Source organism: Leguminivora glycinivorella, chromosome 22, assembly GCF_023078275.1.
Source record: "Leguminivora glycinivorella isolate SPB_JAAS2020 chromosome 22, LegGlyc_1.1, whole genome shotgun sequence".
NCBI classification, from domain to species: Eukaryota; Metazoa; Arthropoda; class Insecta; order Lepidoptera; family Tortricidae; genus Leguminivora; species Leguminivora glycinivorella.
The window spans coordinates 3,641,662-3,669,017 of record NC_062992.1 but is presented as its reverse complement, the minus strand read 5'-3'; the positions used below and the strand labels follow the sequence as shown (position 1 = coordinate 3,669,017).

The 27,356-nt window shown below is 39.6% G+C and overlaps 1 protein-coding gene across 2 annotated transcripts in view; it reads left to right on the top strand.

Moving 5' to 3' along the window:
* Positions 1–27,356, top strand: part of LOC125237702 (nucleolar protein 4) — a 297,005-nt gene that overhangs the window by 259,418 nt on the left and 10,231 nt on the right. The window contains exons 5-10 of one of the 2 annotated variants that reach the window (XM_048144859.1): positions 15,111–15,162; positions 15,901–15,975; positions 19,209–19,336; positions 20,165–20,335; positions 21,366–21,614; positions 22,273–22,419. In XM_048144859.1, coding sequence (XP_048000816.1) covers positions 15,111–15,162; positions 15,901–15,975; positions 19,209–19,336; positions 20,165–20,335; positions 21,366–21,614; positions 22,273–22,419 — 822 coding nt within the window. The remainder of the gene's footprint in view (positions 1–15,110; positions 15,163–15,900; positions 15,976–19,208; positions 19,337–20,164; positions 20,336–21,365; positions 21,615–22,272; positions 22,420–27,356) is intronic. The other variant, XM_048144860.1, reaches the window with a different exon arrangement.

The following is a 27,356-nucleotide window of genomic DNA, read 5'->3' as shown; positions in this document are numbered from 1 at the left end:
TTAGTTGTCAAAGCGGACCCCAGGCTCCCATGAGCCGTGGCAAATGCCGGGATAACGCAAGGAGGATGACTGACCTAGGTATGTAATCTATTATCTCGGCAGCATTTTTTCTCTTATATTGGGAGTTTTTGGATAACATTTCACATAACTTTATTTACTCCAATTGTGCTCTTTCGGGTTTTTCAGGCCCACGGTGTATGACCCGACCTACTTTGCAGACATTTGTGTCAGTATTCTATCGTTGTTTTGACGAGAAAAGTTTGTCACGGCCAAGGTCTGCCATCTGTTTCCTAACCACTTCTCATTCCGATCAACTTTAAATATATCTCCGATGTATAAATATGCTCGCAACGAGATAATATTGAAGCGCGACTTTTGAAAATGTTGATGTAGGGAACAAATCAAATTATTTTATTAAATATTTTTTGATTTGTTTTTTAAGTAGTAACACTACTATATATAAATTATAAACTGAAATAGATACCATACACTAAAGAAAAAGCGATCAAGCCCACTGGTGGCGAAGCCGGGAATCGAACCCGGGTCTCCAGCTAACGCGGCTGACGTGTTCTGACTGACCGCTACACTACCCCGACCGCCGGTTGCCGCCGCCGGCGGGGGTTGGCGGTCGGGGTGGTGTAGCGGTCAGAACATGTCAGCCGCGTTAGCTGGAGACCCGGGTTCGATTCCCGGCTTCGCCACCAGTGGGCTTGATCGCTTTTTCTTTAGTGTATGGTATCTATTTCAGTTTATAATTTGAAAATGTTGTCCGAAAAATAATACTTGGGGCCGGTTGCATTAAACCGTCTGTCACCGTTAAAGCGTTCGTAAAATTTTATTGTATGATTCCATAGACGTCGGCTGCTTGACGATGATGTGTGTATCAAATGTGGTTGATGCAACTGGCCCTTATTGTAAACTTGTGTATTTGCCTAACAAAACAAGTTTTTTTTTGTAAATATGGGCTTGATAGTATTGGCAAAGTGCGTGAAGGGGTGGCGCTAATTATCACAAATACTTAAGTCAACCAATTGGAACCCTAGGCCACAGTAGAACTATGTCATGTTGACGTTATAAATCAGATTGTAAGAAATCTTTTACTGCTTCTCATTTTGACATGGTTGTAGAGTGGAGGCTTCCAATTGGTTGACTGTACATCTAGACTCTAGAATCTAGAGAATAGATGCTTATTCTAGGTTGTCATTCTTGACCATTATGTTATTATTGCCAACAAAAAAATAATTTGTCCAAGTGTATTTAACGCAACCATCACGTCGGCACCGGTCGGCCCGGGCAGGCACGTCGATGTCTATATACAAGTCATCACTTATGTGCCATGTACTCCTGGTACATAAGCGACTGTTGTATGGGTAATAGTACGCGTGTACGTAGATAATCTCGTCATAGCTCGCACCCGTTATGGTATTACTGTGTTGCGTGGGTGGGTAGGGGGGCGCGAGTGCTATGGGGGGATGTCCGCTTTAAAAATACGCGTGGAACTACCGAGCTAAAGCCGTTTATTTTGAAAGACCGCGAAGACTTTCCACTCGCCTCTGAGCGCCTGGTCGACGACGTTCTAAACGGCGAATAAAAAACATGCAGCCGTTATGTGCTTGCGAAAATATTCTAAAAATTTTCTTGGCATTCCTTTTTGTATTTGAGCCTTATTTTCTTTTTACTAGGTCTTGTAATTGACTGAATGTCAGATGTAATAAACTATGTGTGTTGTTGTCTTTCTTAAAGCGATCTAGACAACAACTTGCCATAATTGGTTAGATGCTTAGCTGATTCCGAGCCAGTCATGTGTGTTAGGGGCGCGGCACATCGCAGCTCATTATCGATGATCGATCACTGCATCCACGCTATTAACGTTATTCAGTGTTCGAAAATCATTCCAAATTTAAATGTATTTTGTCCGTGTTTTCATAATTGGGCGAGGGTGGCGCGGGGTGGCGCCGCGGGCGTCATCGCCCCTCGCGTGGGTATTTAATGATTATACGCTGACTGCCACCTGATTGCCGGTGCTCTAGCGTTGTCGATGATCGCGTATCGATAAAACCTGATTGACATCGAACATCGACTCGAGATAAAAGATTCGCGCCTAATTGATATTAAACGCCTTTCATTACGATAGATGGAGCGAGTAACTGTCTGGAAGATAAATTGTCATTAGTTAGAGTAGATTGACGCTGTTTACCTTTGTTTTACTTTGTTGATTGCGTTTATTGAATGTTAGATGGCTGTCGTGAAAATCGATTAAAATAATTAATTACTCACATAAAAAACTACTAAAACTTGTGAAGCTGGAGTTACGGTGGCGTTAATAAGTACAACTGAGAGGAGAGCTAGGTCAGCTAGGACTCGTTCGGATACTTGGAGGGTTTAAGTAGTTAGTTTTTTTATAAGAGGGTTCTCGTTTATTTAAAGATAAAACTTTGAGAATCACTGTGATACTAGTTTTTTTTTTCTAATCATAAGCTTAGTAGTGCGTGCATTGACATTGCGTTTGCAATTTGAGGAGACACTTTGTATCTATGTACAATCGACTACAAAGAGATGTATCCTTTTTAGGGTTCCGTAGTCAACTAGGAACCCTTATAGTTTCGCCATGTCTGTCTGTCCGTCCGTCCGTCCGTCCGCGGATAATCTCAGTAACCGTTAGCACTAGAAGGCTGAAATTTGGTACCAATACGTATATTAATCACGCTAACAAAATGCAAAAATAAAAAATGGAAAAAAATGTTTTATTAGGGTACCTCCCCTATATGTAAAGTGGGGGCTGATATTTTTTTTCATTCCAACCCCAACGTGTGATATATTGTTGGATAGGCATTTAAAAATGAATAAGGGTTTACTAAGATCGTTTTTTGATAATATTAATATTTTCGGAAATAGTCGCTCCTAAAGGAAAAACAAGTGCGTCCCCCCCCTCTAACTTTTGAACCATATGTTTAAAAAATATGAAAAAAAATCACAAAAGTAGAACTTTATAAAGACTTTCTAGGAAAATTATTTTGAACTTGATAGGTTCAGTAGTTTTTGAGAAAAATACGGAAAACTACGGAACCCTACACTGAGCGTGGCCCGACACGCTCTTGGCCGGTTTTTTTTACCTTATTGCATTGTAATAAGGTGAAAAAATGGATACATCTCTTTGTAGTCGACTGTACATACGTATTATGATGACCCTTAGGCACTGGTCCCACCGCAAGCTAGTAAGCTGTGAGCTGTGAAATAATCACTCCCGTGTAAATAAAAGAGACACGGCGATGTTTATTGTTACTCGCCCAGTGGTGAGCTATCAAAATCGCAGTGTCTCTTTTATTTGCACGGGGGTGCTTATTTTTTGTTCGTTTTATAGCCGATAGCTCATAGCTTACTAGCTCGTGGTGGGACCAGTGCCTTAATGATACAATGTGTCATTATTATACATGCCGTATGTGCATAATACAGCGAAAACGTCTATGTAGTTACCATAATACAGAGTAGGTATAACTAAGTGAAATTTAAAATGAAATTTTAAAGTCTCCGCTTGGACTACCGTTTATAAATTTGGTCAATCTGTGTAAGAATATCCTATAATGTTTATTTACTTATGAGAATGTTACATTTTGCCACATGAGTTATATTACCCTTAATTCCGTAGGTTTTAGTATGACATGTTTCTCGTTGATTGTCATTATCAATATGGCGTACGTATAATTTTTTTTATGTGGATCTTTATGTGAACTACAAAGAAGACCGATGTTAGCTTCCTGTTATGCACAATTTTTTTCGAATTCAATCATACCTTTATCGACACTTCATAACTATCGAATGCGAATACCCTAGCGATTGCTAATTTCTTGCCCGCGGAAGGCACTACGGCGAAACTGTTTGAGATACAAAATTTTTTCAACAAACGACAAGATTTCATTGCGTAGTGTGACATAAGTAGTTGCTCTTTTCATTTGATCCTAAATCAATGTTTATTGTATGTGCTACAAAGAAAGTAGTAGCCCCTTCTTTTCTTGCAAACAAATGTTCATATCCAGAACTTTTATCTATACGTCCAGAACTATCGAGTGCTGGTACCCTAGCGATCGCTAGTGTCGCGCCCGCGGAAGGCGCTACCGCGAGGCGGTATCACACACCAGGGGCCTCAGCACTCTACGTAAGTCTCGACGTGGCTTAGTTGTCAGAGGTCGACTTCGTACCCTGGAGGTCGCAGGTTCGAATCTCACGTCTAACTTTTGTATTTTTTGTATTTTATACCATGCCAGCGCAGCATTGAAAAACAAAACATTAAGAAGTTTCACTTCTTCCGCGCGTAGCGATTTTTTCTTAGACTTTGTTGCTGTTTTTGGTTCAAATCCCACCTTTATCGATACTTCGCAACTATCGAGCGGCGGTACCCTAGCGATCGCTAGTGTCGCGCGGGGGGCACTACCGCGAGGCGGGGTGGCACCGCAGTACATAGGAGCCATGTATCAGCACATACCAGGCTCCAGTACATAGTCGGCCGATTCCCGAAATTTTGCAGTTATTTTGTATCGAAAACTAGGTTATACCCCGATTTATTCGCGCGGCCTGGAAATAATACTGGCTTTAGCTTTTTTTTCTACTAATTGTTAATTTTGAATCAGCGTGAAAACTCTCTCTAGTTTTCGTTACAATCCTTTACAATAATTAAAATGTATGGTATCGCATCTTTGTTTTATTTCAATTCCTTCAATAGGCGAGACGACTAAAAAAAACTAATTAATCCGTCAATTAGATTATCAAAGAATATTAGACACGTATATTTTCTTTTTTCTCGTAAACGAAAAATGACAACGGTACAGTGCGTTGAAGTTTCGCGTAACGTCACGCCTAATTTTTACTTAGAAGTGACGTCACAAGCCCCCACTCCGGAACTTTACGGATCCATCATACCTATTGCTAAGCGTGACACTGACCCACTGACTCTTGAGCAGTCTCATGTGCTCTGCCTACTCCTTTTGGGAATATCACACTTAGCTTTAGCTTTTTTCCTATTATGTAATTCATCATTTTGAATTGATTCGCGTTAACACTCTTGTTGCCGTTGCAATCATTTAAAATTTATGGTATTATGTTCCCAACCCCTTGATTGCTAAGAGTGGCCCTGAAATTTGAGCAGTTCCATGTGTTCTGCCTATTACATACATACAATCACGCCTGTATCCCATGAAGGGGTAAGCAGAGCACATGAAACTACTCAAGTTTCAGTGCCACCCTGGCAAATAAGGGGTTGACAAAAACGAAAACTGTGACATTGCAGTGACAGGTTGCCAGCCTCTCGCCTACGCCACAATTTAACCCATATCCCACAGTCGCCTTCTACCGTCTACGACACCCACGGGAAGAAAGGGGGTGGTAAAATTCTTAACCCGTCACCACACGGGCAATTCCTTACAGGGTTCTGCCTATTCCTTCTGTAATAGAGGAATTCAGTCGATATAGTCACCGATAATAACCGCGCACAAAAAGAAGGCCGCAAAACATTTATCTAGAGCAGTGGTTCCCAAAGTGGTCCATACCGCCCCCCAGTGGGCGCTGAGGAGTTCCAGGGGGGCGGTAGAGGGCTCGAAAGCAATTGGGGGGCGTTCGTCCCTCACAGGGGGGCGGTCCCATATATGAGGAAAAAAAATAACTTAAAATAATAACTGTAAAACCTATTGTTAAACACCATCTGGTCGTTTGTCTCGGCGCATTTGTATTATTATGCAATAAGCCGCGCTCGCCGGTAGCAAACATTGTTTTATTACCTTAGGTTTGTTTTTGTTTTGTCTAATATCTTTTGTCGGGTCCTTATTCTCCTTATCGGCGCGAGAACTCGAAGCCATCTGGGTGACCGTTACACATGGACCGCGTAGTGCACAGCTTTATTTGCAATCAGTAAATCCACGTCTTTCTAGTTGAGCTCATCGTTGGGGATCCTAGATTAATTTTACTGCGCATAAAGTTATTTATCGGGAGTGTTAATGGTGGTTATAGTAATAAGTTTAACTGTCCAGTTTTGCCACAAAGCGACTGAACATTTTGAATAATGTTTTTGTGATTACAAGTGAACTCGAACAACGACTTTTGTTGGTGTTAAATGTGAATACATAATTATATTGTTGGACTTTATTTGCTGCGACAATGTCGGAGGCTAAGAAAAATGTCGCCAGTATAGTGTTGAATATTTGAAATATGGCTTTATTTTATCTCCCACCAGCCAAACTTTACCCATGTGCGTGATCTGCCAGAAGGTCTGCAGTTGAAGACAGCAGAGTCACCTAACTTAGAAGAAGAACTAATTGAACTGACAACAAATGAAGAACTTAAAATGAAATTTAAAATGGGATACCAGGAGTTCTGGCTCCAAAAATCAATACCTCAACTATACCCTGGATTATGGAAAAAAGCACAGAAGTTTCTAATCGCGTTTCCATCTTCGTATTTAGCTGAGCGAGGTTTCAGTGCCGTTCTCACATTGCTTACAAAAAAAAGAAGCAAACTGCAAATTACTGAACGTGGTGACCTTCGGCTATTTTTAACGAAAATTCAACCAGATATAAATAAATTAACAAAATCGCATCCTTCACATTCAAATCTTGATTGTTCAATAAACTCAGTAGATAACTTCATATTTTCAATAAAGACAATAGTGCAAAAAATAAATAAATAGTGTTTAATCATGTATACTTGTTTTATTTTTAAGCGAAAATAAAAGCATCCTCAAAGAGTTGAATATAACTATGTATTTCGTTCTGCTTTACATGTACTTAAGTACATATTCTAAGTCGTTTTGGGTTGTGTGTTGTTGTTGGGTGAGACTAATGTATGATTTTTGAAAGTAATGACTAAATACATCGTTTATTTCAGCTATTTTATGATAGGGGGGCGCTGAAATTTTGTTTAGATACCCAAGTGGGCGGTGGCCCAAAAAAGTTTGGGAACCTATGATCTAGAGCCATGACACAATCATATATCTAGAGCCATAAGAGTGTGTCAGATACTTATGCAGACTCCTTTTTGTACGATCTTACGCCGTGTCTTGCGTGGGCGACGGTCGCGCGACGTCGCGCGACCGCCGCCGTCGCGTCTCATCCCATCGTCTACTTCCATATCGATAAGGTTTGATCTCGTATGCGTCGCATCGCCGTCGCGCGACCATCGCGCGACCGTCGCCCACGCAAGCCACGGCGTTATTGCCGGTCACTGTACATCTGATATCATGATTGCTAATCCTGATTATTCATTATCTTAACAAATGTAAATATGTTCATGTAAGTAAAGAAATGAATAATATGAGTATGAAATTTTTATATTAAATAAAATATTGATCAATGATAACCTGTGTGATGGTTTTACTAAAAAATATCCAGTAAATTGTTTATGAACTTGTTAAAAATTTGGCTAAAATGGTACTTGATGTACTGAAGCGATCGCTTGGACTGGTCTCCACGGAAGACCAGCGTCAAGTTACCTGGTAGGTAACTTGACAAAATGCTGAGGGGAGACCTTTTCAGTGACGTTAATAATATATTACCTATTAATGTGTATCATAGACGTAAGGAATATTGTTAACGTCCTGAATAAAAATATTTTCTTTCTTTCTTTCTTACTTAAGTAATAAAACAAATTTCTTTCACCGCTTGAACAAGTTAAGTACTTTGAAAGAATGTTTTACACAAAACATAAAATACCAAGAGGGTTTAAACTTGTCAGCGGTATTGTAGAGAAGCCATCAATAAACCGTCCATCCTTGACGAGTCTTATTCCATAATAGTTCTGCTGACCTTTCAAACGCATACCATGACTTATACATAAGCTATGCGTATGTATATAATATATGTGTATATGTATCTCACGCACCGCTGCTTATCTGTCATTCAAGTAATTAATTACTGACTAAATTGCAACTCCACACATCTAGGTACATATCTTCAGATATATAGGACTACTTGAGGTGATCAGAAATATCTAAATACGTACTACGCCTTGACAATTGCGAATATGCGTATAGTCAGCAACCAAGCTTTGAATACAGACAAAGTGCCAAAAATATGTACACACACCTATAGGCAATAAAGTTCTGTAAATCTGTATACATGTTTTTGGCACTAGCTGTATTGATAGCTATGTTGCTGACTGTACTAAGCACCACTGTTTCAGACTAAATTGTAACTATTCAGATATACATACAGAACTGCCTGAGGTGGTCAAAAATATCTAAATACATACTGTATTTACAATAGAGACGTACATAGCCTACCTATATCTTGTGGCGAATGTACTAGGATCACATAAGCGGGAAGGGTCAACGGTTTAGTGTCCGCATAGCAGGATGGGGTCCTTGGCCACCGCCCTAAGACGGTGGACGGTCGATATCGCTCGTCACCCGACCTATCTATGTACACCTGGTACCAAAGTACGCAGCCATGCACATGCAGTGGCTAATTGATTTTGAGTAGTCACGCTTACAATTCTCTAATATGTAGGTAAATAGGTTAGGACTTTTAGTTTATGGTGTTTAAATCCATGAATAAAATTGTCTGAATATTATTTATATCGGTACTATAATATTCCTATCACGAGATTCACGAGGTTCTGTCTCTGGTTAGGTTGCCCTTTTAGCTTCGGCCATCTGAAGCACGTGAAATAACCTAACGAACATACCTCCATTGTACTTGACTAACATCAAAACATTACAGAAAAACCGGCCAAGAGCGTGTCGGGCCACGCTCAGTGTAGGGTTCCGTAGTTTTCCGTATTTTTCTCAAAAACTACTGAACCTATCAAGTTCAAAACAATTTTCCTAGAAAGTCTTTATAAAGTTCTACTTTTGTGATTTTTTCATATTTTTTAAATATATGGTTCAAAAGTTAGAGGGGGGGGGACGCACTTTTTTTTCCTTTAGGAGCGATTATTTCCTAAAATATTAATATTATCAAAAAACGATCTAAGTAAAACCCTTATTCATTTTTAAATACCTATCCAACGATGTATCACACGTTGGGGTTAGAATGAAAAAAAAAATCAGCCCCCACTTTAAATGTAGGGGGGGTACCCTAATAAAACATTTTTTTCCATTTTTTATTTTTGCACTTTGTTGGCGTGATTAATATACATATTGCTACCAAATTTCAGCTTTCTAATGCTTACGGTTACTGAGATTATCCGCGGACGGACGGACGGACGGACGGACGGACGGACTGACAGACATAGATAGATAGATAGATAGCGTTTATTGGTAAAAAATAGTATTTTACACGTCAATAATTAATTTCTAGTATTAACTAAAAAACTTTAAATTGTTATTACATTTGGTAGTCAATTATACATTTATCGGTATTTATTATTTGTTATATAAAGAAAATGGCGAAACTATAAGGGTTCCTAGTTGACTACGGAACCCTAAAAACAACCATCTACCCAAAAAAAAAAATTACCATTCCCTAAATATCACGGTCTCAAAATAGGATGCCTGATCAGAAATAAATCATACTATGCTGAACTGCACATCAGAATAAGAGCGCCCTCTTGACATACATACATATATGTATAATCACGCCTGTATCCCATAAAGGGGTAGGGTAGGCATAGCACATGAACTACTTAGTTTCAGTGCCACTCTTGGCAAAAAGGGGTTGAAAGAAATCCAAATTGTGTGTGTTGCCAGTTGCCAGTGACCAGGTTGCCAGCTTCTCACCTACGCCACAATTTAACCCAGGATATCACACCTTGGACACTGGCGATCAAATATATGAAAGTGGCGCGTTCCTAGCACACAGTCTAAGCTCGTGTAGGTGAGCGCGTTTATGCGTTACTAGCGAACTAATATGACAGGTCGACTGTTCGCGTTTTTGACAGACGGTAACTGTGCGGTAACCGTGAGGGGGTGCGCGGCACTTTCAGCGGGGAGCAGAAGTCGCCATACTGTACCATAGTACTCTTTATTATACTGTGCCCATATCCCACAGTCAACTTCTACGACACCCACGGGAAGAAGGGGGTGGTGAAATTCTTAACCCTCTTGATAATTAAGTATATTTCTGGTCAAACTTTACCAGTGCTCGACCGTGTCCCACTAGATGTCACTTTCGATGTTTAGCCTTCGTCAAAATATGTGACAGAAGGAACAGAAGGGTGTCATCTATGAGGTATTAAAGCGTGGTGAACTCTAGTTTTTCACCGTACAAAAAAATAGCAAACAACTAAAATTACCTTAAACTATCAATACTAAATAAGTAAATAACAGTGAGTTGTGGTTTATTGATGCTCTGTATTCGAACCACTTGTTGAATGAAAATCTTGTATGTTTTCGTAAGCTAGCGTTCTGAAATGCTGCCACTAAAATGGCGCTTTCATTTGGTGGTTCCGCATGAGTACAATCCAGGTCTCTTTAAAGCAAGAGTAAATAGGTATCTCATAGGTAAGCGTGCTCCACCTTAGACTGCATCATCAGTTACCATCAGGTGTAATTGTGGTAAACGTCTACCTATTCAAACTTTAAAAAAAATCTACCACTTAGCTAAAATAAGTTGAAAACGAATGAATTGTTTTGTCTTACATAGGCGTTCTGAAGCCCTATATTATAGGCACTGAAGCCCGTAAATATACGACCTATTGTCTTTCTTCATACATAAACAATAAATTCTTCAAATAGTTCTATGAAAATAAAAATAAGAAGTTGCACCCAAGAGTGCGTAAGATTCGTTGTGATTGATTTGGCAATTGTGCGTGTTTTTCTTATTAACTAATTCCAAATATTTTTTTGGAATCTTTCGCTTGCTCGGGTATCAATATTGGCACGTGCGGTTGAACAACAACTTTGCTCCCTTGTAACACAAAGAACTATAGTTCACTAACTGTATAAGAGGCTAGATTCTACATAGCTTGCTTGCTTCCAAATCTAGCTCTCCAGTAGCGTTAAAATGACATGTTGTTTGACATGAAAAATACATCGTCGTACAACACATGTAAAAAATACATGTGAAATACATGGATTTTACCCCCCTACATGTAAAGTGGGGGCTGATATTTTTTTTCATTCCAACCCCAACGTGTGATATATTGTTGGATAGGTATTTAAAAATGACAAAGGGTTTACTAAGATCGTTTTTTGATAATATTAATATTTTCGGAAATAATCGCTCCTAAAAGAAAAAAAGGTGCGTCCCCCCCCTCTAACTTTTGAACCATATGTTTAAAAATTATGAAAAAAATCACAAAAGTAGAACTTTATAAAGACTTTCTAGGAAAATTATTTTGAACTTGATAGGTTCAGTAGTTTTTGAGAAAAATACGGAAAACTACGGAACCCTACACTGAGCGTGGCCCGACACGCTCTTGGCCAGTTTTCATGTCATTTTCAACGGTACTCCACACATCTAGAGGCTACAATGTATTAAATAGTAGGTAATATAACACTAAAATAAATATTGAGCTAAGCAACATTTTAGCGCCCGCACACACAACCAAAATTGTAGGTGTGTGTGTGTGTGTTGAATACGTATCCTTCGCAGGGATTTCTCGCCCACCGCGTCCCGCAATGTCACTCGGTCACTCTGGACGCCCTTTACAAGTGAACGGTTTTGCGTTTCAGTGAAATGTTATTTAGGTATTTGATAAATGTTATTGAAACATTAAAGTTTTGTACCTATAAAAAATGATGAATCTAGTTTAGTATTGAGTTCTAGATCCTACGGAGAAACTTTTTTTCAGATTATCGTATTTAGCTAAAATTTGACAATGTTTGACCTGTTCGTCGCCCACTGTTTGAAAACTTGTATGAAACTCCAAAAATAGGTAAATTTGGATTTAGCTTATTGCAATACGATAAGAAATCATGAAAGGTTTATTATTTTTGCTTTTTAAACCTTATTTTTGAAGGCGGTTTTATTTTTTGTTAAAAAGTTTATTTATTTGTTGATTTTTAGTGGTTCCTAGTGATATTATATGTATCAGTCCGAATACATGTACAGTAGTGAAAGAATTATCCTTTAACTCCTAACCATTGAGGAGTTGACCTTCCATCATCAGCTCAGTTGATTTTTAGTGGTTCCTAGTGATATTATATGTATCAGTCCGAATACTACAGTAGTGAAATAATTATCCTTAAACTCCTAACCATTGAGGAGTTGACCTTCCATCATCAGCTCAGCCACATAAAATTATTACCATCAGACGTAAATACTGGTGTACCTTTGAAAAATATACTAAAAACATTACATGTGCCTATAACATTTGAAGAGTTCCCTCGATTTCTCCAGGATCCCATCATCAGACCCTGACTTGGTGCCAATGGGACCATCTCGGGGTTATACCGGTTCGATCAAAAAAAAAATTTTGAAAATCGGTCCACGATTCTCGGAGATATCGAGTAACATACATACAAAAAAATAATAAAAAAAAAAAACATTCAGTCGAATTGAGAACCTCCTCCTTTTTTGAAGTCGGTTAAAAACAAGCATAATATGTAATGTAATGTCAGTTTATATGCACTTTGAATAGTCACAGGTTGAATACGCAGTACTTATTCACATTTTTCTCTTAGGGAAGACGAAGAAGGGAAGGCAGTGCTTCTTCACATCATCGGATGCAGGAATGATGCCAAAAGTCTAATGTCAAATATGGCGCCTTTAAATATATAGGATATCGGTCCTATATCCGATGTCGGATCGGATAATGTGAAAACGCACTTACTCTTACGAAATACCGGGACAGCTGCACACAGGTATCAGGGCATTTTCAGGATTTGGGACCCCCCATTTTCAGGAGTTGTTAACAAAAATTAACTCACTGTCAGTTTTGTGACGATAATTAAGCATGACATTTCAATTAAAATATTACATACATACATACAACATACAATCACGCCTGAATCCCATAAAGGGGTAGGCAGAACACATGAAACTTAATTACATTAACTTTGAAAGAAAACGAAACTGTGAAAATATTGTTTTGTGTTTAATTACATTAACTTTAAGCGATTACATTCAGAATGTGAAAATTTTTTAATTTTTAGACAGTTTCTATGCTTAATTGTCGTCACAAAACTGACAGCGAATAAATTTTTGTTAACAACTTACGCTAAATAATTGGGGGGAACCAAATTCTGAAAATGCCCATCAGCGGATCAGCACATGTGATGGTGCCCGAGCTAAAGTTAGATTTAGTGTTTGTCCATTAGTAGCACTAGCACTATCGAAGCTAACGCTATATTTAGTGGTTGTCCATCGGCAGCACTATCGATTGACCGCGGACCCGAACGTTGACCCGCTGGTCACTGACGACCGTTTCGCTAATTTATTAATTATTTATCCTTGCGATCCTATGCCGCCTATCAACTGTTACTACGACAACGTCAGTTAAAAACTAAATCGAAAACGGTTCATCCGTTCGGGAGCTACGATGCCACAGACAGACACACACACAGACAGACAAACAGACAGACAGACAGACAGACACGTCAAACTTATAACACCCCGTCGTTTTTGCGTCGGGGGTTAAAAATAGTCTAAAGTTGTTGCTACAGGATAATTTGGGATCGGACTGCAAAAGCCTGTGGTTTAAAATTATTCCTTACGGCTCAGCCACGACATTGGTCTAAGCGCGACAGCGGTGAGCGGCGGCCATACATTGGAGCGAGACACAGCGATGGGACTTTTCATTCGCGCGTATGGCTGCCGCTTACCGCTGTCGCGCTTAGACCAATGTCGTGGCTGGGCCGTTAGGCCGTTTTCACATTATCCGATCCGATATCGGATGTAGGAAGGATGTAAAATGTAAGATTTATGCGCTTCCAGGTTTTTATTTATGTATTTGATAGATCATTATTACTCAAAAACGATATAAAACGCAAAAATTGCGGATTTAATGCAGATGGCACTTTCCTACAACAGTTTTTGTTCGAGGCACCATCGAACTGCCGATATCGGCAGGACACTTCCGACATTTTTGGCATGCCGGACCCCCCGCCAGCTGTCGGCCGATAATATTTGTATCTGTGCGTATATAATGTAGGTATACGTTTGTAGTAGTGTGCGTGAAAAATTGAAAACGGCCTTATGGTTACGTTCCAAAAGTCTCCATTTCTAGTTGGACGGAAAAAAATCCTCCTAAGAGCCACGTACAAATGTTGTTCATATTCTAAAATCTTTTTTGAACTTTTATTGTTTTACTAGCTTTTGCCCGCGGCTTCCCTCGCGTTAGAAAGAGACAATAACCTAACCACAAAATTAAAATTTTGAAAAAACCCTCGACCGCGTCATAGTGGACTGATTTTCATAAAACATGGCTAAGAACACTCCCGACTAACTCAGCTTTCAAACAAAAAAAACTATGTCGAAATCGGTTCATCCGTTCGGGAGCTACGATGCCACAGACAGACACACACACAGCCAGACTTATAACACTCGTCGTTTTTGCGTCGGGGGTAAAAAGTAGCCTATGTCACTCTCCATCCCTTCAACTATCTCAACTCTAAAAACACACTTTCCCATTTATAATATTAGTATGAAAGACGGGCAAACAAAAAGACTTCGCTCACTTTCTATTTTTAATATATCACGTCTTTAGATAAAGGGTTATAAAACAAGAAAACTTCGGAGACAATAGACAATAGGTTAAAATTTCTCACCGGGATTCTAGTGAAATTATGACACCTTTGTCTATCTGTGCGTACATAAGACCGACTATAGACTGTCTAAGCGGAATCTTGCGCGCACTAGAAAAACGACCATATTTACGTTTACTAACGCGCTAGCAAAACTAGTTTTGAAAATCGTGGAAGTTCGCTAGATCGATTTGTTTTTATCTGTGGAAATCTCCCCACATAACAAATTTCAGAGAAATATCGTTAGAGCATATCCGAGATCGTCCTTATAAATACATTATCAAGAATTGCTCGTTTAAAAGTATAAGATAAAGGGTTCAAAAACAAGATAATTGCTTCGGAGACAATAGACTGGTTAAAATCTTCGTTTCAGGGAACCGATTCTAGTGAGTTTGATGGACATTTGTCAAGATTTGGTTGACAGGCTATAACTTTAAGCTGTGACTGCTTACAATCGATTCTCGTGAGTTAAATTTTAATTTGATTGTTTTCTTTGTTTCAGGATAATTTAACACCGGAGCCTGGAGACATGAACGACGACGATAACTTCTCAAGTAAGTATTGCCTTCTTTTGCGATTATCTGTTGCCCATCCTCGTAAGGTCCACCGTAATTACTTTTCCCATTTTGAATTTGAACCTTGTTCTATAAATAAATTGGTAAGATTTTCGTTTCTTTCAAAAATCACAATGGAAATTCTACTCTATTCGGTTCATCAAGGATTCAGATATTGCAACAACTATGTACATTGTATTGTACATTGGGCCTTACGAGGCTATATCTATTACCTACTTACATATTTCAGCCACTTGCATCAAATCAACTTAATGGTGGTATTTTACGCAAAACAATTTATAATAGATTGAATAATAAAACTAAATGCGTTAACATACCATCCAAAAACGATTGGCTTTAACTTGAAATTGAAATTTTATTCGAAATTTGAAAATTGAAATAGGCGAGACGACTAAAAAAAACTAATTAGTCCGTCAGTTAGATTATCAAAGAATATTAGACACGTATTTTTTCTTTTTTCTCGTAAACGAAAAATGACGACGGTACAGTGCGTTGAAGTTTCGCGTGACGTCACGTACAATTTTTACTTAGAAGTGACGTCACTAGCCCCCACTCCGGAACTTTGATGCTCTATATCTTTGTATTTATTCATTAATTAGAAAAAGCGAAAAATATGTGTTCAGTATTTTATGACGATCTAACTGTCGGACTAAACAGAATGCCATTTTTTTAATGTAGTCGTCATCCCTATTGATTGGCATATGTGATCTGGTGCAGGTCAGGCCTTCGCGAAAGACGCAGAGAAGTTGAAAATGATGTTACTAGCATGGAATTACCACAGCCAGACTCAAGGTAAAGCTATTTCATTATTCGTGTGGCTTCAAAAACCGCTTCGCTATTTTAATCCTTATCGGAGATCTAGTGTGCGTGTAATTATGCTTTTTCTCGTTAACGACCATTGTTTAGACTAAGAGTCCAGAGCCGCCAGACCTTCCTCATTTTCTCAAGGATGAAACTTTGGGATAATGTAGTTCATATCGACGTTTAATGTCTGCATATTACCTAGTTTGACCCGTTGGCCATTTTTTGGCTATAAGGTTTTTTTTTAAACTAATTTCCTAAAATCATCAATGCTGGTTTTTATATATATAACAGAAAAGACTAAGGATTCGATGATTATCATTTCCTGACCATTTCCGCCGGCCGTAACTTTTATCAGACGCTTGAAAGTCTCTCTAACTTACCTTAATCTCTCAAGCTACGGCCGGCGTAAATGGTTAGGAAATGATGATTATCAATTCTTAACAGTATTTTCTAACACATATATAAAAATCAGCCTTGAGAATTTAAGGAAAGTTAGTGTTTTAAAAAACTTTTTAGCAAGAAATGGCCGACAGGCCAAACTAGGTAATATGCAGACATTAAACGTCGATACGAACTCTACATTATCCCAAAGTTTCATGCTTGAGAAAACAAGGAAGGTCTGGCGACCCTGGGCTCTTAGTCCATACCTTACTGGACGCGTAAAAAACCGATGGCCATCTAACGAGCGCGTTTATTTGTCATACCATCGGAGTATTAGCCGGCTACTTGCATAATTTCCAAGGTAAAATGCGATCCGAACGTCCGTTAGCTATTTTTATTGCCGAAGCCATATTGAGAGACGAGGGTGCACGCGGCACACCTTCTCAAATTATTTATAGGCGAGGCTCGTTCGAGTTGACATTTAAGTCGGATGCACCGGTCCCCGGTGCGTTTTGTACACCTCATTAATTTCTGCCGTCTTGGTAACTAGCCGTGCATACTGAATGTTCATGGCGAAATTAGTACCGAGGGTTGCTTGCTGAAATAACTAAGACCTGAGGGGCTTATAAATATTTTATGTTCGTGCGAAGTCCATCAGCTGGAAGGACGATCGAAATGCCGTTTGAGGCTAACCTTTTTACCGGACGATTTAGAATGTTCAGAAATTTCTCGATCTATTCTCCAGTGTAAATAAGGCTGGTGTTTATTTATAAAACGGTGCTTAAGGCACTGATCGTACCAGAAGCGAGTAAGGGATGAGAACAAAAGATAGTCGCTCCCGTGTAAATAAAAGAGAGAGCGAGCGATTTAGATCATCGCTCGGCGACGAACTAACTCGCTCGCGCTATCATCGCGTCTCTTTTATTTACACGGGAGCGACTATATTTTGTTTATCGATGTAGGGAACAAATCAAATTAAATATTAAATATTTTTTTATTTGTTTTTTTTTTTTTTTACTAACACTACTATATATAAATTATAAACTGAAATAGATACCATACACTAAAGAAAAAGCGATCAAGCCCACTGGTGGCGAAGCCGGGAATCGAACCCGGGTCTCCAGCTAACGCGGCTGACGTGATAAACCGCTACACCACCTCGACCGCCGAGGTACCCGTCGAAATTTTTCTAGTGTATGTTATCTCTGAAAGATAGGCGCCTTTGACCAACTCTAAGGGCGAGCAATTTGTGCTTGCACCTCCCATATGAATCCTTTTCCAGAATTACGATATAGCGAGAGAGATGGCGCCACCAGTGGGCTTGATCGCTTTTTCTTTAGTGTATGGTATCTATTTCAGTTTATATTTTGTTTGTTCGCTTCTATAGCCGATAGCTCATCGCTTACACGCTTCTGGTAAGACCAGTGCCTAACCCGGCGACCTACGCTCTGTTTGCGCCCTTTGTGGGTGAAATGTTGGAATCCTGGATTTAGAATTCATTTTCCACGCTTTGTCTGGTGACCCGATATCAGAATTTATTGTATATTTTAGATATGTTTCACCTTTTTAGGCATACGAGTAGAATAACAAGGTTTTTCATCATATGAATGAAACAAAGTTATTTAATTTAATTGTTGAAGATAACTTGATACGTGCCTTTATACTTTTTTAAATAAATTTGTTTATTATATATATTGGTTATGGCCAAAAATTGGCTTAAAAAACTGTGGGGTTTATACATCAATAAATAAATAAGTGAAATAAATAAATATTATAGGAAATTCATATTTTATAGGTAAGCGAAATATCGCGATGGACCGTTAATAGGTACCTATATACCTCGCAACAGTTTTGTACGTTCTACCGGCGTATTATGCTTCCAATTTTATCACTTATCAATGTGGATAAAGTATCCGTCACGTTTTGGCAAATACGTCAGTGTGAGAGTGACAGATGTCTTATCCACGTGGATGAGTGATAAAATTAGATCCTAACTATAAAACTCCCGTGAGACTCATACATATTTAAAAATATTTTAAGCGGGTTACTCACGTATTAAGTCGATATAGCGTTCGACATGTTTCGGCTCAATTAATACGTGAGTAACCCGCTTAAAATATTTTTAAATTAGATCCTTACTCGTAATACGCCGGCTGATTACCCGTGTATAATCTTCTCCCCTTTGTGATGAGTTTCATTATTTAACTATTGTATATTGTGAGGTAAATAGGTCGTCAATGGTTTTGTTGTGATTGTGACCTCATTTTAAGAGTAAAATTATTGAGATTGAGAACGTAGAGTGAATAGGCTATTACTGAATCGGTGAGCTTCATCTTAGACTCTGTCTTCACTTCCCATCAGGTGTGACTAGGGTCAATCGCCGATCAGTTCATAATAAAAAAAAAAAGATCATAATTAATTTACCTCTTATAGGAACCCAGAATTATGCTGGTTTGTATGCCATCGCGGTGCTTTGTTGAGAACCCTATGAATCTGTGGTTATAAAATAAACCTAAGTACTGCTTTTTTTATCTAATAAATGAACACCATAGAAAACGAATGAATACCTTTTTTTATTATTTATTATAATTATAAATGGGCTTACTCTTGGCCAGGCTTAGACAAAGGCAAAGACGTGGCCTACGATGGAGTGAGCTCGCCCAGAAGATGCCTGTTCACCCTTGATTTGAAGGTTGCCGGGTTATATGAGCTCGGAAATATAGCCGCCGGCAAGGAATTCCACTCCTTGGCAGTGCGCATAAGAAAAGAAAAAGCAAAGCGCTAACTATTAGATATTTAATTATTTGTAATATAAAAAAAATACTGTTTGTCAATTCCAGGCCGCAATGGTGACATCACAGAAAGCGGGGCCGATAGCATGGCGGACCTGTGGGCCTCGTACCACAGCGCCCTGGGGCTTGGTAACAAGCCCCCGAAGCCCCCAACCCCCCTGGCCACTGGCCACTCGGTGAGTTTTAAGGTTGAGCAGCGTTTCATACTTATATCACTTATATAACAGGCCCCCCGAGCCCGCAAACCCCCTGGCTATTGGCGTTGTGTGGGCCCTCGTGCCATAGCGTGTTGGGGCTTGGTAACAGGCCTACGCTTCTAGCCACTGGCCACTCGGTGAGTTTTTAGGTTGAGTAGCGTTTCATACTAATATTTATAGTTTTATTTCATAATTCATACTTTTATTATGCTTTTGGGGCCTCGTACCACAGCGCGTTGGGGCTTGGTAACAAGCCACCCAAGCCCCCGACCCCCCTGGCTACTGGCCACTCGGTGAGTTTTGAGGCTTTTCAAACTTATAACCATTGTTATGATCTGTGCGGGGCCTCGTACCACAGCGCGTTGACAAGCCCCCCAAGCCCCCGATCCCCCTGGCTACTGGCCACTCGGTGAGTTTTAAGGCGATTCATACTTATTTTTTAACCAATATTATGATCTGTACGGGGCCTGGTACAACAGCGCCCTGGGGCTCGGATGCAACGATTTTACGGAACGCAACGATTAATCCACGATTAAAGGAAAATATGGATTGCAGCGTTTGCATAATACAAAACTTCATCACCATCTCAATCGATAGCGGAGATTTCCTCAAAAGCTGAAATACAAAACGGTACCCGCAACTTCCAAACTACATCAGTCATAATCTACTACAGCCGATAATATCCAAAGTTGATTTAGAAATGATGCCAAGTACTTTGAGAGCCATGCGGTTCGTAAATACGGTCCCATGATAAAATCCTCCACAGGCTTTGTCCAACACTCACTCACTTATAACTAAAAATTCCAGAGTCCCATCCACGTGGGGTCAGCAACGCCGGCGGAGCCGTTGTCCGCGCATGACGAGACGTCGTCGTCGGACCGCACGAAGGACGACGACGACGCCGGCGCCTCCGACGACGACAGCGACGACCGCGCCGACCCGCAGCACCACGACCCGGAGCGACTCAAGGCTTTCAACGTGAGTGTTTAGGCTGGTTTTACGGCCCAGCCACGACATTGTTCTAAGCGCGACAGCGGTGAGCGGCAGCCATACGTGCGACTGAAAAGTCCCATCGCTGTGTCTCGCTCCAATGTATGGCCGCCGCTCACCGCTGTCGCGCTTAGACCAATGTCGTGGCTGAGCTGTTAGTGTCAAGACCAATTTGTATGGTTGATGTTGTTGTCCGCGCGGACCCGCCGGCGCCACTCTGAAACGTTCTCTGAAGTTAACACATATTAGTCCAGTGCGTATCGCTCCGCGCGGTCTATCCGCATGACACTAAAACCAGTCTTATGGTCACGAGTGTCACGACAGATGAAAAAAATTAGGGCAGGCTGCGTCAGAGACACAGCCGCAATAATCAACGTGAAACGTGGTGTGAACTACCGCTATTGAGAAGGCCGAAGGCTAAGATCCACGCGCACGCAGAATAATGAGGATTGCGCGCCGATTCCGAGCGGGACGCCAGCGTTCGTCCGGCGGCGCACCGCTATCATTGCGCTCCGCTAACGCTACGCTATCAACACGCTTTATGTGTGGCGGAGGCTTAAGTGTTTAAAGACGTTGGCCTATGTACGAGCACCGCGTAAAGCCGGAGATCTGAAGCATCCAGAAGGTCAGGCTTCGTATTGCTGAATTTAAGATGTCGGCGCCCGACCCTACAGGGCCAGCTAATGAACATAAGGTTAGACTTCTTAATGCTAAATGTACAAGCGCGCGCAGCGAATGCCGGGCTGCGCCGGATCCTTGAATGTCGGGTTAGACTTCTCACTGCTCAATGTACCAGCCATGCGCCGATCCAGGGGGTGGGAGCCTAGGTTGGCTATACAAATAGACCACGTGACCCCCCCGGGCACCAACCTGGATCCGCGCTTGGTACGAGGGCGCTGCGTGCGCTTGAATGTCGCTATGCTCACTATAATTCGTAGGTTGAATTATTCTGAGACACACTTTTTGCGACTTCAAAAGCTTTCTGCACTCCATTAAAAGAATACAATTTTCATTACAGATGTTCGTTCGCCTCTTCGTCGACGAGAACCTGGACAGGATAGTCCCCATCTCCAAGCAGCCCAAAGAGAAGATCCAGGCCATCATCGACTCGTGCACCCGACAGTTTCCGGAGTTTGCCGAGCGCGCCCGAAAGCGGATCAGGACCTACCTGAAGAGCTGTCGGCGGAACAAGAAGGTCCGTGGCGACGGGCCGGCTGCGGGCAACGGGGGGAGTGCTACGGGGACTACTAATGCTTGGGATACTGCGGTGAGGGTTCGATCGTAGATTTCTGATACTTTTTGTAGTTAAAACAATTAAAATTGCTATCTAATTACATATAAGTGGTGCATGTGTGTGTATGAGAGAAACCAGAATTCTTCTATGTAACTTCGTACTTATATAGACTTCAGTTCATGAAAGTCGATCCAAATAAGAACATTCAATCAATTAATGGTAGGTAACGGATGAACCAAGCGCTTTTCAAATAGGTCTTCGTATAAGCCGCTAAATCTGTTAAATAATTATCTTTAATAACTAATGGATGCTTCTGTTTCTAACTTTTTTGTCGAAGATCGAGATCGGCATTCGGTTTGACTGTGCGTGCCAAGGTTTTGATTGGCATCGACTTCTTTGCTTTCTTTAAATACTATATAATTATAATATTTGTAGTTTTTAGAGATGATTTATCTTCTTTAAAGCCATTTTTAAATGGTAGACTCACTTAAAGTGTCGTTCCGTGTACAGTCAAGTGTAAAAATATGGGTGCGTACAACTTATCAAAAATATGTCCCATAGCACTTTATGTCGGCGGAATAAGGTCTCGGTACATATTTTTGAGCGGATAAAATCGATACGTATTTTTGCACTTGACTGTACTACTAGGTATCTGACTGTTTGAAAGTAATGCATGACATCATTTTTACAGGTGAGACCGACGCCAGCACACCTGACCTCGGTTCAAGCGGAGCACATCCTTGCACAAGCGTGTGAGAACGAGAGCCTCAACGCTAAACGCATGCGGCTAGGCCTCGACCCTGTCAGCCAGCCCATGCCCACTGTACCCACTCCTATGGTAACTAGTCACTACTAGCATATTCACCACACTATATAGTGCAGCTCATGTCGGTTCAAGCGGAGCACATCCTTGCACAAGCGTGTGAGAACGAGAGCCTCAACGCTAAACGCATGCGGCTAGGCCTCGACCCTGTCAGCCAGCCCATGCCCACTGTACCCACTCCTATGGTAACTAGTCACTACTAGCATATTCACCACACTAGTGCAGCTCATGTCGGTTCAAGCGGAGCACATCCTTGCACAAGCGTGTGGGAACGAGAGCCTCAACGCTAAACGCATGCGGCTAGGCCTCGACCCTGTCAGCCAGCCCATGCCCACTGTACCCACTCCTATGGTAACCAGTCACTACTAGCATATTCACCACACTAGTGCAGCTCATGTTGGTTCAAGCGGAGCACATCCTTGCACAAGCGTGTGAGAACGAGAGCCTCAACGCTAAACGCATGCGGCTAGGCCTCGACCCTGTGAGCCAGCCCATGCCCACTGTACCCACTCCTATGGTAACTAGTCACTACTAGCTAGAGATGGGCGGCGGGAAAATACCCGGGGTAGATATCGGGTATTTACCGGGTATTTACCCAATCTACCCGATATTTACCTTTTCTACCCTAATGGGTGGGTATAAATAAATATTGTAATAAAATGGGTCATAAATTGAATTTAATCGTGAAAAAATGTTTTCTTGGTATTGTATAATATATTTATATTTTATTAATATAGTTCTATAAACATTTATGAGCCGCGGCAAATGCCGGGATAACGCAAGGAGGAAAAAAAAAAAGTTCTATAAACATTTATCGAAGTATTCGTATTGAATAAGGAATTTGTTAAATATCATTGACATGCTTGTGTGTTTGTTACCTCCTCCTCCTAAACGGCTGAACCGATGGGGATGAAATTTTGTGTGCTTATTATAGTTCCTCTCAAGTAACAATTTCTGGTCCTATAGTGGTCGAGGACACCAAATTAAATCACACTAAATGGTCCTATAAATAGTCTATATTGGTACTGTAGAGCCGATTTGGCGCAATTATGCAGCCATTTAGTGATATAATAGGCCTATAGCAGTATCATCCGTGACGTTTAAGGTCGTTTATGGTGATGTAATGATGACTATTGTGCTAATTTGTTGACATGGAGGACACAGTAACGCTATTATAGTATCAATTTATGCTATAGTAGCATTTGAGATTCCGTTATACAGGTTATTTTGTTCTATAATAGCAGTTGCCGTCCCTTTTAATGCGAAATTTCTAAAATAATTTAATGTGTGTAATACTTAACAAAAAGTGTTCTAAACGAGGAACTTAATGAAAAGTGGCGTGTGAACTTATGAAGTTTAGTGTCAATTAACATAATTTGGATTTCGTATACTTCCATCATTACTGCAAAAAGGTATGCGATGGAAATTTTACCGTTAAAAGAATATTAGTTTAATGGAGTATTTTAAATGCGCCGTCGATTTATACATGTTTTGAATAAAATAAATAAATATAATTTAATACAATATAAAATTATTGGCACCATAGTTTCTACTATGGATCCAAGAAGTAAAACATACGCTTTTATAGTTCGACTGTATCACTTATCATACGCATTCACTACCATAAGCCCGCCATCGTGGATTCAATTAGGGTTGCATTAGAATTTAACTATGATCCAGTTTAACTTATAAGTTCTTTATACACGGTGTTTCCGGTATCACTCAAAACCTCAGACACCCCAACTGATTTTTATTTTTTTAAACTCATCTAGAGTATTTATCTTTTAATCTGATCGTTACTTTTTTTTAAATTGAATTTTTAATTTTCTGTACAGCTCTACTTGACTTTTAGCTCTACACTCAATAAAATAATTGCTAACTACCATCATAAACCATAACACTATTTATTTGTGTACGTTACTGCAACGACATAAGGTTTACCAATAGACAGCTAAGATGTCACTGTAAAACACTTTAAAGCTTTGTCACAGTAAACTTCAAATTGGACAGGTAATCGCAGTAAGCAAATAAACTCAATATTCAAAATGACAAGGTTGTAATTAGGTACGAGTTCAATTTGTTATGACTTTTGATAAACATTAAGATTAAACTGACAAACAACGTCAAACTAGTAGCGGAAAAAATAATCGTCCAAGTAACCGGCCAGTATTAATACCCCTAAATACTGAAAAAAGGTAAACAACCTCTAGCAATGCGATATACACAATGTTGTATTACGAGTACAATAGAATGGGCACGTAAAAAATAATTAATAATACTAATTTAAATAAAAATATTACCCCCATCAAGATATAGCTCAATCGATTCTACTCTCGATTCTGAACAAACTGTTTTCAGGTTTTTAGTGTTAAGTGAAACACGGTGTATAGAAAACAATACTTGTTTTCAATGTTTTACTATAGAAAGCATAAACAGTATCAATAAATGTTGTTTTCTTTTTAGTATGACAAATCTAAACTACAATTGGTCGCTATGTGTATTTTTAAAGTTAATTTCTAGAAAAACACTGTACGGAACCAGATACCGCATCTTTGGCCTGATTTCATAATTACGATGTATAAATAAACACCATAAAGCAGCCTTTTAAGGTCAAAATTATCATTTAAAAGTAATCGTTTTCTACTCTTATATATCTGATTTGGTTTATAAAACATATAGTAAACTCAGCTATAACGCTATTTTGTTTTAAAAGAGATACCGAAACCATTATTCAACAGTTCTGTGATATAAAAGAGTCATTGTGGCGTATACGGCGATGAGATATAAAAGGCATTAGAAAACGACTATTAACGCTTTTCAAAGCTATATATACGTATACTGAAAACTTCATTATACAGCAAAATAGCTCTATAATGGTATTCATATCACTATCTACAGTGTTAAATACTATAGCAGTGTTTTCCAAAGCCACTATATCCCAAAATAGTGCTATAGTTACTATAGTTAGGTTTTAAATCTGTTAAAACACAACTACTAAAAATACTATAAGCGGCTTGTTGGGAACCTTAATAGCGCAAATTGATAGCATAACAGTGATTCCTAATACTATTATACAATAATATTGTTCATTAGTAGGTTATTTGATCCTGTTATAGACCAGGCCTATAGCGGCTCTATAAAATGGTGATATAAACGTTTACATCACTTCCTAATAACACCTTTTAGCTGTATAACACAACAACTATAGCGGCTTGTCGGGAACCTTAATAGCGCAAATTGATTGCATAACAGTGATTTCTAACACCATTATACAATAATATTGTTTTATAATAGTCATATTTGATCGTGTTATAGACCAACACGGGTAGCATGGTCGCGCGATAGACGATAAAATGTCAGGCCGTCCCTATCGCACTATTAGTAAGTGCGATAGGGACGGCCAGATGTTTTATCATTTATCGCGCGACCATAATTGCCTGCCAGGCCTATAGCGGCTCTATATTTTTTTTTTAATCTTTATTAACACTTTCGAAACCGGGCTCTACGCGGCGCTACGACATTTTCGCTACATACGGGGAAACCCATGTAATCGGCTACGCTTCTACGAGCGGTGTACCCGACAGTCGGGTTCTTGGTAGCGAAAGTGTTAAAGAGCTTTATCGCTTAGCGATTATGTCGCTCCATATAACCCACATAGTTACATTTACTTACGATTAATAAGGCCTATATTAACTAGCTTGAATAGTGCTCGGGCTTCGTCCGACAATGGAAAAGCCAGGAGCGGCTCTATAAAATGATGATATAAACGTTTACATCACTTCCTAATAACACCTTTTAGCTGTATAACGCAACAACTATAGCGGCTTGTCGGGAACCTTAATAGCGCAAATTGATTGCATAGCAGTGATTCCTAACACTATTATACAATAATATAGACCTATAGTAAGTAGTCATATTTGATCCTGTTATAGACCAGGCCTATAGCGGCTCTATAAAACGGTGATATAAACGTTTACATCACTCCTAATAACACCTTTTAGCGGTATAAGCTTATAGAGCTAAAAGGTGTTACTGGAGGCTTTTATACGACAGGCGGTCACGCCGAAAACCTTTATACGACATCTATAGTAGCTTTTAGCGTCGAAAACCAAAATTATAGCACTAAAATGTTACTTGGGAGCTGTTTGTTTGGTAAAGCCTACTATCTAGCCGAAGTCCAGTATCTAGCCGAAGTCACATAGAAGGCATTATTACAGTCCGAATTCAAAGCAAGTGTTAATTAAAATCACACGTGGACGTGGCGCTTGTTTAGCTAAGTACAAACTAAAGTATAAATATCCCATAAATAAAAAAATTAAAAAAGTAACTGACCGGTCACGTGACTAATTGCACCCTTTCAATACGGATGCACCTACCTGGCGTTTTGCAAAGCTGTGACCTTAACTAGTCACTACTAGCATATTCACGCCCAACAAACAAAATATCCTTATAAAATCAATCTATAAGGGCTAAACACTCATAGTAGTTTTAAAATAGCATTCATTATGCCAGAGTTCCTTATAGCGGCTCATTATAAGAGAATTTGGCCTAATAGTACATTTACTCTTATAATTTGGCCATGTACACGTTAATAAGTCAAATTTATATGACTGCAATAAGGGTTTAAAAATATTTACTCTTATAGTAGCTCATTATAAGAGGATTTGGCCAATAGTACATTTACTCTTATAACTTGGCCATGTACACGTTAATAAGTCCAATTTATATGACTGCAATAAGGGTTTAAAAATATTTACTCTTATAGTAGCTCATTATAAGAGGATTTGGCCAATAGTACATTTACTCTTATAACTTGGCCATGTACACGTTAATAAGTCCAATTTATATGACTGCAATAAGGGTTTAAAAATATGTATTCTTATAGAAGCCATTTAAAATGCCTTTTCGCTGTATAATATTCAAAGCACTATAAAAGCTTTTGTTATGGCCAA